Raw genomic sequence first — 19,808 nt, 5'->3', positions numbered from 1 at the left:
GATGCAGTAGTTACGTAGAAATGAAAAGGTTAGCACAGGATAGAGTGGCATGGAGAGCTGCATCAAACCAGTCTATGGACTGATGACTCAAACACATCTCCCGGATGCAAGCTCACAGCCGCGTGCCCCTGACCGCACGGCCAACTCGTCCTGTGCTTCAGGAATTGAATGTATGCATGCTTTCCCTTTCGTGTATTAAGGAAGATGTGTTTTGCCTGTACAACACATTGGCTCAAAGCACTAAGTTCCACGGCCCACACACTGCCCACCAAATTCAGTTTCTGAGCCCAACACTGCGTGTGTACCAACCCTTCTGAAACCAGAACCCTAATTGCATTTATACACTTGTCCATGTAACGTGCTGAATCTGAAGTTATAGAAACTACATTCTGGTACCGAATTTCAAGTTTGTGAATTGCACTCATAATTGCTTATGAACATTCTGTAGCCTTAGCATTTGCAGCAACTTTCACTCCCCCTACAAATAACTTCTGAACTGTACTATCGCCACAACTAAGCACTTTTATCAGAACCATAAATACACATTGCCCTGTTTTATCAGTCGTTTCATCACAAACATCTTCCACAGTCCTTTCAATCTTTCCTCCTCCTCTTTGATTATTCGTGGTACAGAACCTTCCCTCAGTCTTCCCGCTGTGGTCAAGTCTCCAGCACCTTAAAAAAGCAATAGGCCTAATATTAGAGGGCTATTTAACATCATTTGAATGAATTTAATGATTTATAATTTTAAGTAAATGAGGGATCTAAGTATCATTAAACAAGAAAACGATCATAACCGCACAAAGTCATTAGGAAAACACAACCTCACATCTCTTCTTCAGAAAAAATGTATAGTACTGCACAAACCTTGGTATATATTTCTCCATCCACTCTCTCAGACTCGGATGATCAACTTTTTCCAGTGGAATGTTTGACTCCATAAAAGCTCGAGTTGTAGATAAAATGAATGCGTATTATCGTATTTCGCTCGTTTTTTCGCTGAACTAGTGTCTGTGAGACTAGCTTGTCTTCTGATGCTTTCCTTAATCTTCTTATGTGAAACTCCGTTATTAATATGTTTCAGGCATGTGTCCTTTCTCTGCCACTCCATTCGCACATTGCAGTATTTGCACACCAGTATCTTTCTAGTTTTGTCAAACACGTAAAATTCTTCCGATGCAAATTATTTTTCTCGATCAAAAAACTGTCAGAACCATTTTAATAAACTGAGCACAAAATAGGAAATTAAAAGCTCCGATCAGTAGCGATTTTCAACAGGCAAGAGGAAATACACCGTCATGTTACACGTAATTATGAATACGATAAATTTCCCGCTTCACAGGAAGATAATTTAGCGATAATCGATATACTATACCTTAGCTTTCGATATATATTGAAAGGGTATAAAGCCCATTGTGGCATCGATTATGGGATTTTATTGCTACAACTCACCTCGAATCTCCGTCGTAAACTTCAAATGATGCAGTTCCAAATAATTTCGTAAATTATTTCGCGAGTTTGCTTAAACGTAAATAGTTTTTTTTTTGAGCCAAATTTGTAAAAGTTTGCAAAACTTTCGGGATTTCGCGCTTTGCGAAAAACAGGTGCCTCTACGTATAACTTATATGAAGCCCTCCTGCCTTGTGATCGTGTGATCGCTCTAAATATCTCGAGCTTACACCGCTCCTGTACTTCTTGGAGAGGGTGTGTTTCCGACAAGTATCCAATATTCACTTAAGGAGTGTACAAACGGAATAACTTTCCAATGTTTATCATTCTTTTTATAACAACAGAATTAAAACAAAAATATCTGTGGGAGAGGGTAATTTACTTATTGGGGAATTATATATCCCCTCCCCAGCCATATACTGTCAGAAAAAAACGCTAGAAATTAAATCCTATGATCTTTCTCCTCCCACCATTTCTTTCTGATTTCGCACCCTGCTGTAGACCGATTTGTTCAATGAAGTTGAGCGTCTTTGTCGAGCCTGATTCTTTCAAAAGTCTTTTACCAAAGTGCCTGATCAGGAAGCTTTGAACTAGTATAGTCTGAACGAGACCCATTACTTATACAAGAGTTTGAACGAGTCTAGACTCTTTTTTGGGCAGTTCTGCTAAAAACGCTACCAAGCGTCATAAAAATAATCCGAATGATCGTCCTCCTTCGAGGTTCTGCCCTCTCCTATGGCCGTTATTCTTTTTAGTGTTCATAGGTTGAATCTCTGTGCCAAATATCAATCTCGTTGGTTTGGTGTTTCCCGAGATATCGTGATGAATGTGTGGGTGATTAATGTATCGGATTTATCTAATACACTGTATTATGTGGTCCACCAGACCCTTACAATATTCTTGAAGGTACGCAACTCATCTAACGCTGTTAGACTTTAGAGTCGAAATTGCTTTTCTTGCGACATATATGTCAGCAAACGTAAACCGATCATTCCTTGCAACAGGAAAATCGACTATATGCAATCCTCGCGCCAAACTGAACGCTTCTTTCCATAAACACACTGTTATAATACATGAACCGGTAATGCGATCAATAGATTATTCGAAGTGTCTTTTTAGGCGGAATCCTAAAGTAATGCTATAAACTACGAATCAGAAAATTAAATGTTGAGGTTGAAGGGCCCTGGGTTACCACTATACCTTCTACAGTCGAGAATGCGGTGTCTTCGTGGCAGAATCCGTATCGTACCCGCCGCTTTCGAGACCTGAAGTGAGATCAGCGATTCAGATCATAGACTGCGCAGAAATTCGTTTTAAATATTCATAGCTTCCTTTTTACAAATTCATGGAAGAACGTGCTCCACTGGAACGGTAATTCAAATATTATGTATGTACAAAGAAGCCTCAAAAATAAGATAAAGTTCTTGCAATTTCCTCGTTAACGACCGGCACGCTTTTGAAGCCTAGCTGTCCGGCTGTGTTTACATTTCTTGTTCGCGGTGTGCCAGGATTTCCCAAACTCGAAACACAGCGTTGTCAACTCTCCGTTTTAACTATTTAGCTCTGAGAGTGAGCAGCGAGACTGGACAGAACTGCGTGCAGCTGTGCAACACTGGAGACCTGACAAGCGAACAGGCTTCAGGACCGGCACACTTTTGAAGTACTCCACGTGGACTGTCACTGACAAAGTAACTATGCTATTGGTCAAGAGCCATCTGCTATTGGTAGCAACAAAGGCGACAGTAGACCGTCATAAATCTGGTTATTGCCAAGGGGTGGTACTGCTTAACTTTTGATTCGCCGATCGTTAACGAGGACTTTGAGAGCTCGCTGGGAGAAATTTAATTTTACAGGCAGATTTAAGTACACACAGTTGTAGGGCTCTGAAACGCATTATTGTTGAACGTAGTCACTTATTCTTGTCAAACCACTTGTTTCAACGGCACACCAAGACATCGGTGTTAGCATGAAAGAGATATGACTCCAGTCGTCATTGAATCGCTTACTACCCAAATGCGTCTACAACGGTACGAAGAGATAGAAATCACTGGATGCCAGGTTGGGGTTTTGGGGAAAATGTTCCAGTACCTCCCACCGGAAGCTCAGTAACAATCCTCATGTGCTGAATTGCTACCGGCAAACTCTCCAAAGTAACTGACATCATTCACTGACGCTCCCCTGGTGAGAAAATACCCCATATGGACCATCGGCAATGGAGGGTGAAAGAAGCAAAGGAAGACCTAGGTGACAATAGATTCAATTTTTCAAGGATTTATGATACAAGGTTTTGAACTAAACGAAGTCATAGAGCTAATTGTAAATGTAGGAATCCGGGGGTGCTTAGTTCACGCGGCTTGCAGACTGAACGATGAAAGACATAACAGTCTATAATGAAGATGTAAGTATGTACGAATTCCAGATTATATCTATCTATCTATATATATAGATAGATAGATATATGTACCTCCTCGTGCTGACATTTCTTGATGGATTGAGTACTTTTGCATCTACAGTATATCTTGGCAGAGGCCACTGAAGTCCCAGTCTCATCCATTATGGAAGCTGCTGGGGTGGCGGTGGGTGCTGAGTAATGAAATTCGTAGCATGACTAGTGCCATCTGAGTGTTATTAAATGTGTTGCTCATAGGGTCAGTTGTGCTGTAATAGAACATTCTGGCTCAGTGAGGAAAGCAATGGCAAACTACCTCACTCCTCATCTTGCCTGGCACGTTTCATTTTGGCACTGTCAATGGTTGTTGCGGTTTCCCTATAACAACATAGCGTTTGGTGGTGCTATTTGAGGAGTCAAGCAGCCTCTAGGCCTGAGAGACATGCATCTCTCTCTCTCTCTCTCTCTCTCTCTCTCTCTCTCTCTCTCTCTCTCTCTCTCTCTCTCTCTCTCTCTCTCGCTCTCAATCTGATTGTGAGCAGTCTTGCTCATGAACAACCCGTGGGTGTCTGTAGCCGCCCAGAATGTAAAAGCCTGTCTCTGCCGTTCTGTTCCATCAAATGATTGCTCCTATAAGCTTTGTACAGCTTACGTCGTGAATCAGCGGCGTGTGGGAGGGCTTCTATCTTCTCAGAAAGCTCTCTCAGTCTGAATATCTGCCGCTGTGAGACAGGTTGGTAACCCCGCAATGCATTACCTTTCAGCGTTGATCATTCTCTTTCCTTCTGTAAGTGCAACTTCTTCTGGTCAACTCCAGGACGAAACATGACGAAAGAAAATCAGTTATTTCTCATCCGCTTAACTTTCCCACATGATCATTTGAAAAATAAGCTCTCTCACTTAATCAGTAGTAGACTGGTGACCTCAGGCCACCCTGATCGCGAGTTCAAATCCGACAGAGGCAGTCGGATTTTTGAAGTGTGAAGAAAAGTCCATGCGACAGTATATGTCGTACATCGTCGGAATGTAAAAGATCTCTGGTGACACATTTTGAGTTTACCCAACAAATGTAATAAATTAATTAACTCGCCTTTAGATTGCCCAACGGAGATTTGTTACTCCCTTATTTGCCATCAAATGGAGCACCGAAATTAACACGCAAGCATCCTAAGTTTCATCAAATCGTAATGCATGCACGGTATCAAAGGCCTTATGTTTAATATTATTTATTATTATTATTATTATTATTATTATTATTATTATTATTATTATTATTATTATTATTATTATTATAAACCCGGTGCTCGAGTGAGTTGGCCCTGCGGTTAGGGGCGCTCAGCTGTGAGTTTGCATTCGGGAGATAGTGGATTCGAACCCCACTGTTCACAGCAGTGAAGATGGTTTTCCGTGGTTTCTCATTTTCACACCAAGCAAATGCTGGGCTGTACCTTATTTAAGGCTACGGCCACTTCCTTCCCACTCGTAGTCCTTTCCTATCCCGTCGTCGTCGTAAGATCTATCGGTGTCGGTGTGACATAAATCCAATTTTAAAAAACCGGTAGAAAACAGTAATTTTCTCCGCCATTCACAGACTTTATGTTCAGCTGCGAAGGACGGACACCCTCGCAGTTCGATTGAGGCTACCAGTTGCCATGACAACGTCTCAGTCTGCTTGCCAGCAAAGAAGTAACGTAATACTATGTTCGCATTCACTCGTGTAAACTCGTTCGTTGTTCATTGGGAAGTAGGCAAGAGAGGCATCAAGCTGCCATTCTACGTGATACTTGCGGAATACGGCTAGAGATTACAGCCGTATTCGAATAATGCTAAGCGTAGTTGTTAATATTCGATCAGTACTAAGGACGACTATTGCAACAGGTGTGGTCTGTCCGCTCATGCAACTCTGTGCCGTTCTTTCGTCAGGGATGCTGCACAGAATCCAAAAACAGTGCACCAGGTAGTCTGCAGAAACTGCTTGTTTCGTTGAGGCCCCTTGGACCACGTGATTCCTAACTCTGGTGAGCTTTCATCTTAGCCCAGTGTTCTTTCATCTTTGCACTGTGGGTTGCTTTCCTTTGCTGAGTCAACTCTCACTCCAGGACGCAATGTTTTAGCTGTCAGTGACTGGAGAGTGTCGAATGTTCTGATCAGCATTCTAAATTTATCCCTGTTGAATATATCCCTGGGATCAATTTTTAAAATTCTAGGTATGTCCGAACCAGTTTCGTCCATTTAGAATTTGTCACCTTCCCTCCAGAAATGGTATTGAATATCCTTGGGGTCATTCTCTTGTTCATTCTGACTTTATGGCTGTATAAGATAAGCCTCCTCTTTCCCATACCTGGTGTTATGATTTCTAAGTGTTGTTAAAGCTATGTGTAATTCCTGATTCTGTATTCACCTTTCTCTTTAATGGGGCGTGACTTTTCTCAGGATCTTTCATTCTTTCAGTTTCAAATTCCTGACCATGTTCAAGCATTCTGAGGTTTACAGTACCGAAGACTTCATTATTACCCCATTAGTACGGGATTTTCAACATTTATGTCGCACCAGAAACTTACCTTTCCAACGACAATGGCTGCATCAAGATGGAGCAATAGCCCACACAGCGGGGGGAGTCACTTACCCTTAGTGCGGCGACATTTTGGGGATCACCTGATTTCTCGTAAAACTTCATTCCTGTACAATTCCTTCTACCCGGATCTCACGGCCAAACATGCCTACATACATGACCCACGGACAATAATATTCCCGAATTACGCGTCCTTAGCGTCATCCACATGCTCAATAACTTTCATAAACTTTATGAACAACTAGCAGGTGCGCGCGGCTTTGCCCGCGTTTATTAATTCAACCGCATTAGATTTTTCTAAACCGTTTAATTAAATGCAAAAGAAAGACTATATTTATTAACATATATCGTTTTAACTTTTGATATTGATCGTTTTCAATTATTTTAATGTTTCACCCCTTTTCAACCCCCGCCCGTAGGGGTGTCTTACCCAACAGTTTTCTTTCCCAAACAGTAAGTCATAAGAGTATCATGTTTGCTTGAGAGCTATGCTGGAATATGCACACGTACATCCATGTTCTCAGTCATTTTGGACATTCCTTTGACCCCTTCTAACCCCCATCCCGATTGGGAATGAACTTTGGCTCAAAGGGCATCCAGAGTGTCACGGTTCATATAAGCTACCCCAAAGACTATGAACTCGCCACTAATATCGGTCATTTTACAGATATTTACATTTCACCCCTTCCTTTAGGGGTGCTGAGGGTTTCTTGCCCCTACAGTAATTTTTCCAGTTATATGTGTATCTTGTTCGGTTGAGAGCTATACTGAAACATGCACACACATTCACCCATAATCTCTGTCATTTTCGACATTTTCTTTCTTCACTCCTTCTCACCCCGTATGCCATGTGGACTGAACTTCGACTTTTCATTTTTATACACCGTTTATAGAAGACTAGCTATTACCCACGGCTTCGCTCGCGAGGATTTCGTAAGTTGATAAAAATTAATTGTTCCTCGGTACTACACTAAGACATTATCTGAAAATCCCTAAAGTATAAAAACTCGCCGAAAAATTGCATTTCATTTACGCCAGAATTTCTTTGTAAACTACGTTTGTGGCATTGCCTTTTGGGGCTAAGATGACCAAGCTACTGGCAGAGCTAAATCTGGAATATGCGACATGGACTCTACATGTGAGAAACAGTCAAAAAAGAGGGTTTCTTTATTTCTAAAGGAGATTACAAATACCAATTTTCACGCCTGTAACATGTTAAGTTTATGAGATATACTGTAGATATACTAATTTTAAAAGCTGCCCCACTCCTTCGCTGAGAGTCCATCTTTGAGGCCTTCGGTGCACAGAGTTCCGGTTTCGATTCCGGCCTGGGTCGGATATTTTAATCGCGTGTGATTAATTCTTCTGGCTCGAGGACAGGTTATGTTTGTCCCAACACTATCCTCTTCATATTCACTCAACACACCACATTGCCAACCACAACAGGAAAACGCAATAGTGATTACATCCCTACACATAGGGTTAGCGTCAGGAAGAGCATCCAGTCGTAAAACAGCGTAAAATCCACATGTGTGACACAGTTCGCATCCGCAACCCCACAGGTGTGGGAAAACCGGCAGAAGAGAAGAAGATACTCATTTTAAAATATCACCCGCTTTTTAAAAATATTTCACCCCCTTAAGTGTCCGACTGGTTGGCTGAATGGTCAGCGTACTGGCATTCGGTTCAGAGGGTCCCGGGTTCGATTCCCGGCCGGATCAGTGATTTTAACCTTAATTGGTTAATTCCAATGGCCCGGGGGCTGGATGATTGTGCTGTCCTCAACATCCCTGCAACTCACACACCACACACAACACTATCCTCCACCACAACAACACGCAGTTACCTACAAATGGCAGATGCCGCCCACCCTCATCGGAGGGTCTGCCTTACAAGGGCTGCACTCGGCTAGAAATATCCACACGAAATTTATTTACCCCCTTAAGTGGATTTTTGTCCGACTCGTTGGCTGAACGGTCAGCGTACTGGCCTTCGGTTCAGACGGTCCCGGGTTCGATTCCCGGCCGGGTCGGGGATTTTAACCTTAAGTGGTTAATTCCAATGGCACGGGGGCTGAGTGTCTGTGTTGTCTTCATCATCATTTCATCCTCATCATGACGCGCAGGTCGCCTACGGGAGTCAAATAGAAAGACCTGCACCTGGCGAGCCGAACCCTTGCTGGGATATCCCGGCACTAAAAGCCATACTGAACCCTTGAACTTACCATTCCATCGTTGGTCGGCCACGGCTGCTACAGTAGAACAATATAGAACTCTTAAATCATGGGTCGTTGCGGGAATAAATTCGGTCACGATCTTAACCAAACGATGGGGTTCAGAAGAGAACCTAACTACTTGAAATGAGGAGCAAATGTGCTTACTAACTTTTATTAAAATCGAAATGACACGACAACATTATTATTTTAATATAAATCCTTGAAATAAAAAAAATTATAAGTCATTTATTATTGAATGTTTCAAACGCAGTCACATTGCAAAGCGTTGATTTATTTCTCACGATATCGAAGAGTTGCTTCGGAGAAAGTAATAAATTAGTGGACAGCGAAACTGAAAAACAGAAAAAGGAAAGACCTGAAAACCGGGCACCTATTATTCCAACGAGAACTGAGAATGAATCCACACGATCCGTGGAAAATCTGACTTTCAACAAGTAGAACGCCTGATTTCCTCTCAATTAAGGTTATCCACCAGTCGAATACCCTTACGAATACGTAACACCCGCCGAATGGACCCTTAATCGAACCAAATTGACTATCAGTTGCTTTGGATAGGTTGCGAAATATTATGGGAAAGCATGGTGTTCACTACGAGTTAACAGCATCATTCACAATTGAAATAAAATTCCACCATGTATTTGTCATTCATGACACCCTTAAGTGATAAGGTAATCCCGATGCTAAATGTGCATCACCCCAAACAACTGTTCGGAAGGAACCAACAATAACATGATCCGCGAGGATCTTACGTTACGTCGTTCTGAAGGAACAAAACTGCGAAATGCAGAAAACACTTATTCATCACGCATTTAGAAGAAATGCCAAACACTGAAGTTAATTAAAAAGTGGTAAATCACTTGAAAAGTATTATTATTATTATTGAACCGATTTTCAGGTTAGAAATGGTTATTTTACGCTTAATAAAATTACCAGTCCACATTGAAAAATACAACAACTTTAAGGAATTCTTTCCTTTGAAAACAATGACTACCATTACAGATCCATCTACTTATTGTTTGTCCCAACACACTACCTATAAAGTGATCACTTAATCGAATTCAACTACGTATAAAATGAAAGTACGACAAAGATTGAAAATAAAATAATATTACTGGCTGACGATTCGAAACCACATTCGCAGTTCAAATCTCACACTAATACATTGAGTGTCAATATGCACACTATCAAACGAACGGACGTCAGAACGACAAAACAATTAAGTCCGTGAAACAAAATAACATATCGAAGTCATTAAAACTCAACACGCATGGAGAATTACAGTAAAATATTTAATCACAATCAGATCGATATCCAAATGTTTGGGCAACCCTCATTCGCCGATAACGGTCCTGTTATCTTAGGGAGCACCTTCCAGCTGTTGGAGCTGCGCACTAGTTGGCCTCATTATTACCGATTGAACCCTCTTCATATGTCATATTTTACTGTAGATGCTACCTTCGTCCAAGTCACTTCGCAAAACAAAAAAACATTTAATCTGAGACTTGAGTATGCATAGCTGACATCCCAGACCTATCGTCGGGCTCACTTAAAGTCTGTACATCCTAACACTAATCTCTATGTACATGATAACTTCCTAATTCTATCGTCGAGCGTGAACTAGGACGTCTCACCATCAATATACTCCAAGGATAACATGTGACGTGCTAAATGTATGGTCGGGCGTAAAAATGGGTCGTGCTACGCATCCCCTAGCATATCAGGCGAACTAGCAATTTCAAACCAACTCTGACATTTCAATGGTAAACCTGGTCAGACTAATAACACACAACGGAACAACGTCTCTTACTATTAAACGAATGCAAGTCGAAAAATGCAGTAAGTCTCTATCTCGTTACAGAACGTGAGCTCGAAAAATAAATATACATGTCGAACAATTCTCCAACTCAAACACAATCTCAGCCTGTGCAATTAAGTTTTTAGGGAAGAAATGATAATTCCCAACACGCGTCTACCATTGTGTGGATGTATTCAGAAATAATAACTACCGCATTGGAAACCCTCAAATCGCCTACCGTTAATTTCCAAATATTTATATCTATGACTATCCAGTGAAACGAAATCCAATAAATTTACATGGTCAAACAACACCGACCGTGTACTCTAAATGCTCTTTTATCCTTGAGGTCACATTATCTTAATATTCATACGGACTTTACGTAACTGGTCGCTTGACTTTTACTACCAAGATTTTTAATCTTTACTAGAATCGTTTTCACTGGGGATCTTACTAGAAATCTACGGTGCCTCACACATTAGTCGTCTCAAATTTCGGATTGTTAGCGGAATACACTACAGCCTGTCACAATACAGCTTGTCTCACAAATACTTACTCGGCAAACATAGCGTGTCTCAAACTCATTCTCCTCGCCTTATCCCAGCGGTATCACTTAAAATCCAGGCTCCCTTTCATCTTCAGTATTCCTATCACCCTCATCTCCACATATATAAATTCTCCGCTCTCAATCCATTTTTCTTATATTTCCAAGACCCTTTTCATATTTCAATCCTCTTGTGAAAACAACAACCATTATAAAATACACCTCTTTACTTTACTGTTACTACAACTTTCGGACCTCGAGAATACAAGAACATACCGCGATTTTCCGTATCATCGACATACACGATGTCACAAAATTTTACTTCCCATGAATAAAACATAACTCTATCGAATTTCACTGGAATTATCTAAATGCCTGCGATCCTTGTAAAACATACTGGTTAAATGCACTTTTAACATAGGAACATTATATCCCACGGTAGACATTATTATTATTATTATTATTATTATTATTATTATTATTATTATTATTATTATTATTATTATTATTATTATTATTATTATTATTATTATTATTATTATTATTATTTACAAACACTTCTGAATTCAAACGATATTTGAAATTAAGACATTCGCCACGACTACTTTATCATCATCGCTTTCCTGATTTTCCTCACTTTTGACAATATCTCATAGAACATTAACACCAGATTTAAACGTTGCATTTTACAGTTTCTTGACGTGAAATTTTACAAACTAAATTTTTTCACATGCTGACCAAAATTATAACACTTTTCGCCTGATAATTACAAATATCAACCCGACAATCATCTTGAAAAATTGGTTGGGACAAACAATAAAATCTACCTACAACATAGCCTAATACAAATATAGACAGACCTGCAAGTGACGTCATCTCCAGTATTCTGGCTACATTGTCGCCAGCTGACCTCGTGCTTTTAGCCGCACATTGGTACAAATAACATCATCTTCTCCAACATATCAATCTTACAAACACTGCCTTTTCACACGTTATTAAATTACAACACAAATCACGCACTTTCCTCGTTATAATTTGTACAACAAACCTCCCTCGTTCTGCAGTCAACTGCGACTGTCTACCTTCTTTCCAGAGTCGTCTCTCTGTCACCCCAACACAACAGGTGTTCAACAGGTAACGAAATCAGAACTACTCTGACCAGCTTCCCAACTCTCTTAACACTTTCAAACGCACAGGAGGCGATACAATAAAATCTGCTATGTACTTTAACTGACGCCTATGCTTTCACAGTTTGTCGGCAAAAGTTCAGAAAAATTTCTATCACCTTCCCTTTCTAACAGATGTGGACCTCACCCACGAACATGTACTAAATTATTTGTAGATCAATCTCGTACAATTTTCTGCTGACGACGGGCGTAAGCTTTCGCTGCTTCAAAAACCAGATCGACACTGAAAAATATGCAGTGGGGGGTTCCTTTTATAGTCTTACGAGTGACGCCACACACACTACTAAGCTTGATTGCGTAATCTGCTAATTTCGCGTCCAATAGACCGATTTCATGAGACTTGTTCCAGAATTCCGGACAAACTTGTGATTTATTTGGATGTTAATCTCATAATTTTACCACACTCGCAACAGGTGAAATAAATTATTTCTGCCCGGGCGTTTCGCGGGTTTTCTTCATCCATTGACCTGGGCACGTGGAGCTAGTCCTCGGATCTGACGCGGATTTGTACTTAGGCTTAACTGCATTTATATTTTACCCTGGGGGCTCTATCTTTACGTAGGGTTTAAGAATAATTTAGATTATTTATTTCTGTATTTACTGTATTGCCAAATCTCTCGTTACGCAGAATTCCGTGAATTTGAAAAATTATTTTGTGCTCGAAGTCCGCCAAGGTGTCACGGTATTTCACGAGCTTACCGCGGGTTAGATCGTTCCCACGCGACAGCGAGGCTTTTGGAAGCGCAACATGGCTGCTCTCAAAAATAAAAGTAGCTTGTTATTTTAAATAAATATTGAGAAAAATAAAAAATATTTTTCTCATCGTAGAATTATGGGTTCAATACGACATTTCATTTCAGTGGATTTTTCAGAAAAAGTGCGTTCATTTATTTTTAAAAGAGATTCCAAGTTCGGCCTACCAATTTTAACGTCTGTAACATCTTCCGTTTCTGAGATATATGTATCCTCATATAAGAATATTCAACTCCTTCCTCACTTCCTTTCAGCCCTCACCCCTTAAGTGGATTTTCTGAAAACAAAAATTTGTATTCTTTAATTTTAAAGGAGATTCCAAATACCAAATTTTTGTCTGTAACATGCTAGGTTTTTGTGATATATTGTAGATAATCTCGCTGCTGTAAGCATACTGGAGCTGATGTTTCCATGGTTACGGCAGTTCATTTCTTTATCCGATTCCTAGCGGAGGGGTAGTGTGGTGCCAATATCTCAATAACGGTTGGTTTTAGGGCATTAAAACATGGTCTTTGGGCCCGCAGAGCTTACCGAGTTTTGTTCCTTGAGTCAAGGGGCTAAAAATGAGCTTTGTCTCGTCCTTATACGACAAATTCGATATTTCACCTATATTAGCCTAGTATTTTATATCTCCCCACTTCGCCCCCTCGCCCCCTCGAATTGTTCAGTAAATAAAATATAGCCTATAGCACTCAGGGATAATGTATCTTTCTATTAGTGAAAGAATATTTAAAATCGGTCCAGTAGTTTCTATGATTAGCCATTACATACAAACAAACTTTACCTCTTTATATATTAGTATAGATAAGTTTTAAGAAACACATCATATCTTTACATACTGTTGATTAGGCAACCCGCTGATCAGACTTGTCATGCGGTTTACTTACCTTCCCCTATTGTTTTTCACCCTTCTCACCCCCTATGCCGAACTACCCATCTGATTTCGTTCAAACCACTTCCTAAACCCTCTCAGGGGTAATAAGAACAAATTGTAAAATTTTCAGCGAAATCGGTCCAGTAGTTTTTGAGTCCATTCGAGACATACATACATACAAACAAACATAATGTGTGTGTAGTACGTGATGGTGCACATTTTCAACACATACTGTACCACTGCAAGTAAATAACTTTTCCGCGTTGTTTGTTTTTCCGTATGCGGTAGTAGACAATATAATATTTTGGGACTTTGTGGTGTGATTGAAGTAAACCGTGGAAATCATTTATGTTTTAGCAAAGACTTTTCTCCGTGTCTTCACGAGTGAAACTCGTCCGATGTTGTCTACGACCGTTCTTCAACTTGGAAAACATTTGACCGTTGCCCTATTGATTAAATGACACTCTTGTTCGTCACCAGATGCACTATTTATTTCGGTTTGGAATTGGCTGTTATAGTTTTTTCCAAGTGTCTGTGCTTTAGAGCACACGCTATTTGTTTATATATGTTGTGAATGTCTGATGATAATTGTGGACTAGGAATACATAATCTAACATTGACAGAGTTATACTTTTATGTTCTTCTTGACTGCATTTCTAGCGCCTTATGTTTTGTTTCAGGTGTGAGAGTATCGATTCCTTGGTGGCTTACGTCCATATCGACGGTCGAATGGAGAAGATTGATAATTTCTGTGGCAGCGCCGTGCCTAAGCCCCTCATGTCCAATGGGCCGAGATTGCTGCTCGAATTCCGTGGGATCTACTCGTCCAGTCACTCCCGAGGATTCAAAGCGACATACACCTTTACGGAGAGTAAGAGCATGTTTTCTTTATGGTGAAGTTCACATAACAAGTTGTAAACAACAAGGTTTTCACGCTCCATTTTTCTTCTAAAAGGAGTTATTTTATAAATTAATTCTAACTTTCCAAGTAATATTCTATCTCAAATTAATTCACGCTCATTAATACATAACAGAGACGGAATAATTAGCCGGTGCAATAAAGCCTTAGTGAAATATCTCCCGGTTGGAAAATAATGAGCTAAGAGTACCATACTGCATGCATAAAACCTGACATTCACAATCTAATTTCAACTCATCCGCTTTTTATAGACTATCTGAAAACATCGGTCTCTATAGTTACGCGAATAATGCAGAATGAATACTAGAGAAAAACAAATGCATAGTGCTGTCTAAACTTTCCGTTTATTTGCCCTCAGAACTAACAAGACGTAATCATTGCCTTAATAAACTAGTATTGAACATAGCAATGCCGCATATTTATTCACATGAAGTTGATAGCTGATATACTAGTAAGCTGTAGATTGCAAAGTGAGGTGAAAGTACATCGGCCTGTGCAGTTTTTTTTATTTGTTTTATGTCGCACCGACACAGATAGGTTTTATGGTGACGATAGAATAGGAAAAATCTAGGAGTGGGAAGGATGCGTTGATTTTGTTTTGTTTTCTTGCTAGTGGCCTTGCATCGCACCGACATAGATAGGTCTTATGGCGACGATAGGATAGGGAAGGCCTAGGAGTTGGAAGAAAGTGGCCGTGGTCTTAATTAAGGTACATTCCAGCATTTTCCTGGTGTGAAAATGGGAAACCACGGAAAACCATCTTCAGGGCTACTGACAGTGGTGATTCGAACCTATCTCCCGAATGCAAACTCACAGCTGCGCGCCCATAACAGCACTGCCAATTTGCTCGGTCGATGACTTCATACCTTTTAGATGCATTCATTCATTCATTCATTACCGTTTGGATCAAAGTCGTTTCTCACAACTGCGCATAGGTATGAGTATAGCGGGTGAGTCTCCTTCCCCTTATTTTCTTGATGTTAAACCACCCTTCTAATGCAACGAACACGAAGGTGTGGTAGTCCTCTGCCTAAGTCTGATATCGTATCAAGGCACTGTAGCAGTCTCTAGCGACAGGACACGAAAGGCCGCTGCGTCACAGTAAGTACGTTCTAAAATCATATTTGCATTCTTCATCGATCTGTCAAAGGTGAGATAAATAGCTCGTGTCAAGCGATCAGATTGGGAAAGATATGAAAGTATGGATAAAAACGATGATGCAGATACAAAACAACAGGTATGAATTTGTGAAACGGTAGTACATGTACATCGTGTATAGTTTCTAGAACACCTGTAAGAGTTGTCAGCGCGGGGCCGTGGAATATGGGCGAAAGTGCTGGCTCATGTATCGTTCAGTGCCGGGTTGTAATGCCACAGGAACTTCGAGGTTCAAGCGCAAGGCTATTCGTGCCACATTTGACGAATAGCACACAGCTTTCGTTAATACGTACATGTTTACAATCGTCTCTCAGTTGGTGTGTGGCCCCAGTCGTGCTGGTCATTCTTTCGCTATGCACCCAGCAGACGAGTACGACGATAAGCTCCTCATCCACGGTGCGGTAAGCGCAAACGCACAACAAGCACGACGCCTGTACCACGAGTCACGAGAGATTTCTACTTAGACGGCAACAAATCGCAATACGTTTAGGAGTATAAAGCGACGTTTGCATACAACTGCGTCACTTCCGGTGATACTGCTGAGATTGTTTCGGACGCTATCCAGGGGAATCCTCACAGGAGTGCCCGGCCAGTAGCATATCAGGCCGACATCACCCAGTCGTCTGTTGTTCGGATCTTACTGTAGATGTCCCTATCACCTACAGCAGGGCCTGTCAGGGTGCATGCACCAATGCATTGCGCGGTGCACGGTGCAAAAGACGACTTCGCTTGGTTGACCAGAGTGCAGACCCCCACTCCTTGATTTGGAGCAATAGCGCTGTCTCTCTCTTTCCCTACGCCTGTCTCGCTCCCTCCGCCTGTCTCCCTCTTCCTCAGTTGCTCCGTAGCGCTCCAAATCCGAGCCGAGTTGAGCCGAGCTTAGCCGAGTCGCCCAGATACGAAGCGTTGGTCCGAGTCGAGCCGAATGGGACAGATGCACTGTGCACAGGACCTCTGCTCCTCAGTTTGCACGCGTAAAATTTTGGGCGTTTGAGAGGCCCTGACCTACGGCTACATCAGGATCTCCACGGGCGAGATTTCCAAGCTCGGGTTAATTTCTGAACATGGATACTGAGGCAGATGGCAAATGATCGCGCGTTCGTGTCGAAAAATCTTGTTTTTGGATTAGTCACAATATCATAACAATGGCACTGCGAATCGTCATAATTACTGGAGTGTTAACAATACCCACTGAGTAAGGGAGACAGCATGTCAGAGGAAGCAAATATCTGATGTGGTATACTGGGTGACCACCTCGTTGGCCTACATTTCCCTGAGAGCCATTTTATAGAAGCCCACTGCCTACAGTTTCTCCGTGACCAACTACCACTGTTGCTAGAAGATGTTAGCCCACGATTACTAGACTAGACGGTAGGGGTCGCGCGCAGGATCGCTTTTGACGTACAGCGTGATAGAATTTGGAAGCTTTCTGTATTATGTTGCTAATCTCTTGATTTTTGTATTGTCTGATGACAGAACACTACCTAAATACTGGAAGTTGTCTACAATATCCATATCCTCATCCCCAATTCTTAGATGAACAGTTGGAGAGTTTCTACTCATCACCAAGCCAACTGTCTTCGTTTTGTTGATTTTGAAATCTAATGTTGTAAAAGCTTTATGCCAGAGATCTAGTCTACTTCGTACTTCCGCTTCTGTCTAACCCCATACCATTACATCATTAGCAGAACCCAGGGCATTAATTGTTGGATCCTTTTCTTTAACCACTTTTAAAACTTCATCCATTATAATTATGAAGAGAAGTGGTGAAAAACAACTTCCTTGCTGGACTACACTCTTCGTTTCGAACCAACCTGGTCTTCCATCCTGGACCTGGACACAACATTTGGTTTCATCAAATAATCGTTGTATTCGTTCTATGATATCATCGGGCACTTCCTTATGTCTCAAATATTCCCATATATGCCTGCGTGGTACAAAACTATTCACTAAAATTAAAAACATGTTCAATTACACGGGCATGCTTTTTAGAGTTGTTTTTGCGTATAGTTGGTATTAAGTAGTGTCGTAAACACCTGTTATTACTTTTCTATGGACAAGTAATTATTTATATGTGTATTTTTTTATTTGCCTTACATCGCATCAACACAGATAGATCTTATGGCAACGATGGAATAGGAAAGGCATAGGAATGGAAGGAAGCGGCCGTGGTCTTAATTAAGGTACAGCCCCAGCATTTAGTTACGTGTTATGTATGGTGAGTATACATCCCGAAAGTTGGTTGGATCCTCAACAGCTCTGCCATCAGCTGTCATAGATGATTTAAGCGTCACTGAGGAGGAGTGAAGTGGTTTTTTTTTTTTTTTTTTTTTTTTTTTTTTTTTTTTTTTTCGATTGCTTTCCTCACTGAACTAGAAGTTGCACTGAAATGGACTCACCAAACCAACCCTATGAGTGACACTTTCACACTATTCATAACAGGGACTGCATTAGCAATAGCATTACTATCATCGCTCATACTTCAGTCACTTTCATATTGTCAAAGGCAAGAATGAGTGTGAGACCAATGAAAGGGATAAATTTGGTCTAGCCCATACCAGAAGACGTAGTGCACTGTAAAGACTAGGTCTCGCCAGAAAAAGGCAGTGGCTACGTCAACATTCCAGAGCCTTGGCGTCTCCGAACTGCAAAAATTAGTAGTAGATGGGATATACAAATTGTTAAATAATATTACATAATAATATTAAATTAACACACAGGCAGCTAAATGTCGTCATATCAAAATATATGTGCAACCTAGCAGAGATGGAACAAGTGGCTCTGTAAGGGTGGGTCACGTAGCCTTTTGTTTTTTTTTTTTGCTTTACGTCGCACCGGCACAGATAGGTCTTATGCCGACGATGGGATAGGAAAGAAAACCATCTTCAGGACTGCCGACAGTGGGATTGGAACCCACTATCTCCCGGATGCAAGCTCACAGCTGAGCGCTCCTAACGCACGGCCAACTCGCCTGGTGGTGGTCACGTAGCTGTCAGCTTGCAATCGGGAGATAGTGGATTCGAACCCCACTGTCGGCAGCCCTAAAGATGGTCTTGTGTCGTTTTCCATTTTTGCATCAGGCAAACGTTGGGGCTGGACCTCAATTAAGGCCACGGTCGCTTCCTTCCTACTCCTAGCCCTTTCCTATGACCTTCGCCATAAGACCTATTTGTGTCGGTGCAGCGTAAAACAAATTGTAAAAAAAAAGGTACCAGAGGTCATACAATAATTTTGTTATTAGAATTAAATAACGAACAGAAAGGGTCTTGAAGGACGGGGACGTAAATAGTTCTTTAGGCGTCACAGGCTTATTTCGCCGCCAAGGATAAGGAACAAGGTGCGATATCGTGGCGGTGGGAAAGGGAGAGTTTCCCCCCATCGATGTTTTTATCTCAAAGGTCTCCCCCCCCCCCCCACTGAAATTGCCCTGGGGGGATTCTTTCATTATAAAATGAGGAAAATGTAACACATATATTACTGAAATCAATGCTTTTTACTGTGCATATTTTCATAAAAACATCAACAATAATACACATGAGATAGAAATAATAGGACGACTGCCAGACATTGAGCAGTAAAGAACGTAGCGGTGGAACTCCGCACATGCAGCCTGTTGTTCCTGTTTCACTCTGGCAAGGCCGTCTGAAACGCGGGAATAATTTTCCATTGGACATCATTCTTGTTATAACAACAGAATTCAAACAAAAACATTTAAGTTTACATTTTCAGGGAGAGGAGTAATTTATTTACAAGGGAATTATATACCCCTCCCTGTCCGGATACTGCTTGAATGAAGCCCTATGATCCTTCTCCCCCCACACAATTTCTTTCCGATTTCGCACCCTGATAAGGAAGATGAGTTGCTGGAGTCTGAGTGTGCAATGCTGTACTATACTCAATGGGGGCTCCATTATTTTTATTTTCGAAGATAT

General features: G+C 41.1%; 1 protein-coding gene across 1 annotated transcript in view; it reads left to right on the top strand.

The window, feature by feature from the left end:
* The window catches only part of LOC136872283 (suppressor of lurcher protein 1-like), a 171,564-nt gene that overhangs the window by 111,479 nt on the left and 40,277 nt on the right, over window positions 1-19,808 (top strand). Inside the window, exon 2 of the mRNA XM_067146102.2 lies at window positions 14,480-14,670. Coding sequence (XP_067002203.2) covers window positions 14,480-14,670 — 191 coding nt within the window. The remainder of the gene's footprint in view (window positions 1-14,479; window positions 14,671-19,808) is intronic.

The sequence above is a fragment of the Anabrus simplex genome, chromosome 4, assembly GCF_040414725.1.
Source record: "Anabrus simplex isolate iqAnaSimp1 chromosome 4, ASM4041472v1, whole genome shotgun sequence".
NCBI classification, from domain to species: domain Eukaryota; kingdom Metazoa; phylum Arthropoda; class Insecta; order Orthoptera; family Tettigoniidae; genus Anabrus; species Anabrus simplex.
Note: the sequence above shows the minus strand (reverse complement) of the source record. Positions and strands in the feature narration are given on the sequence as shown.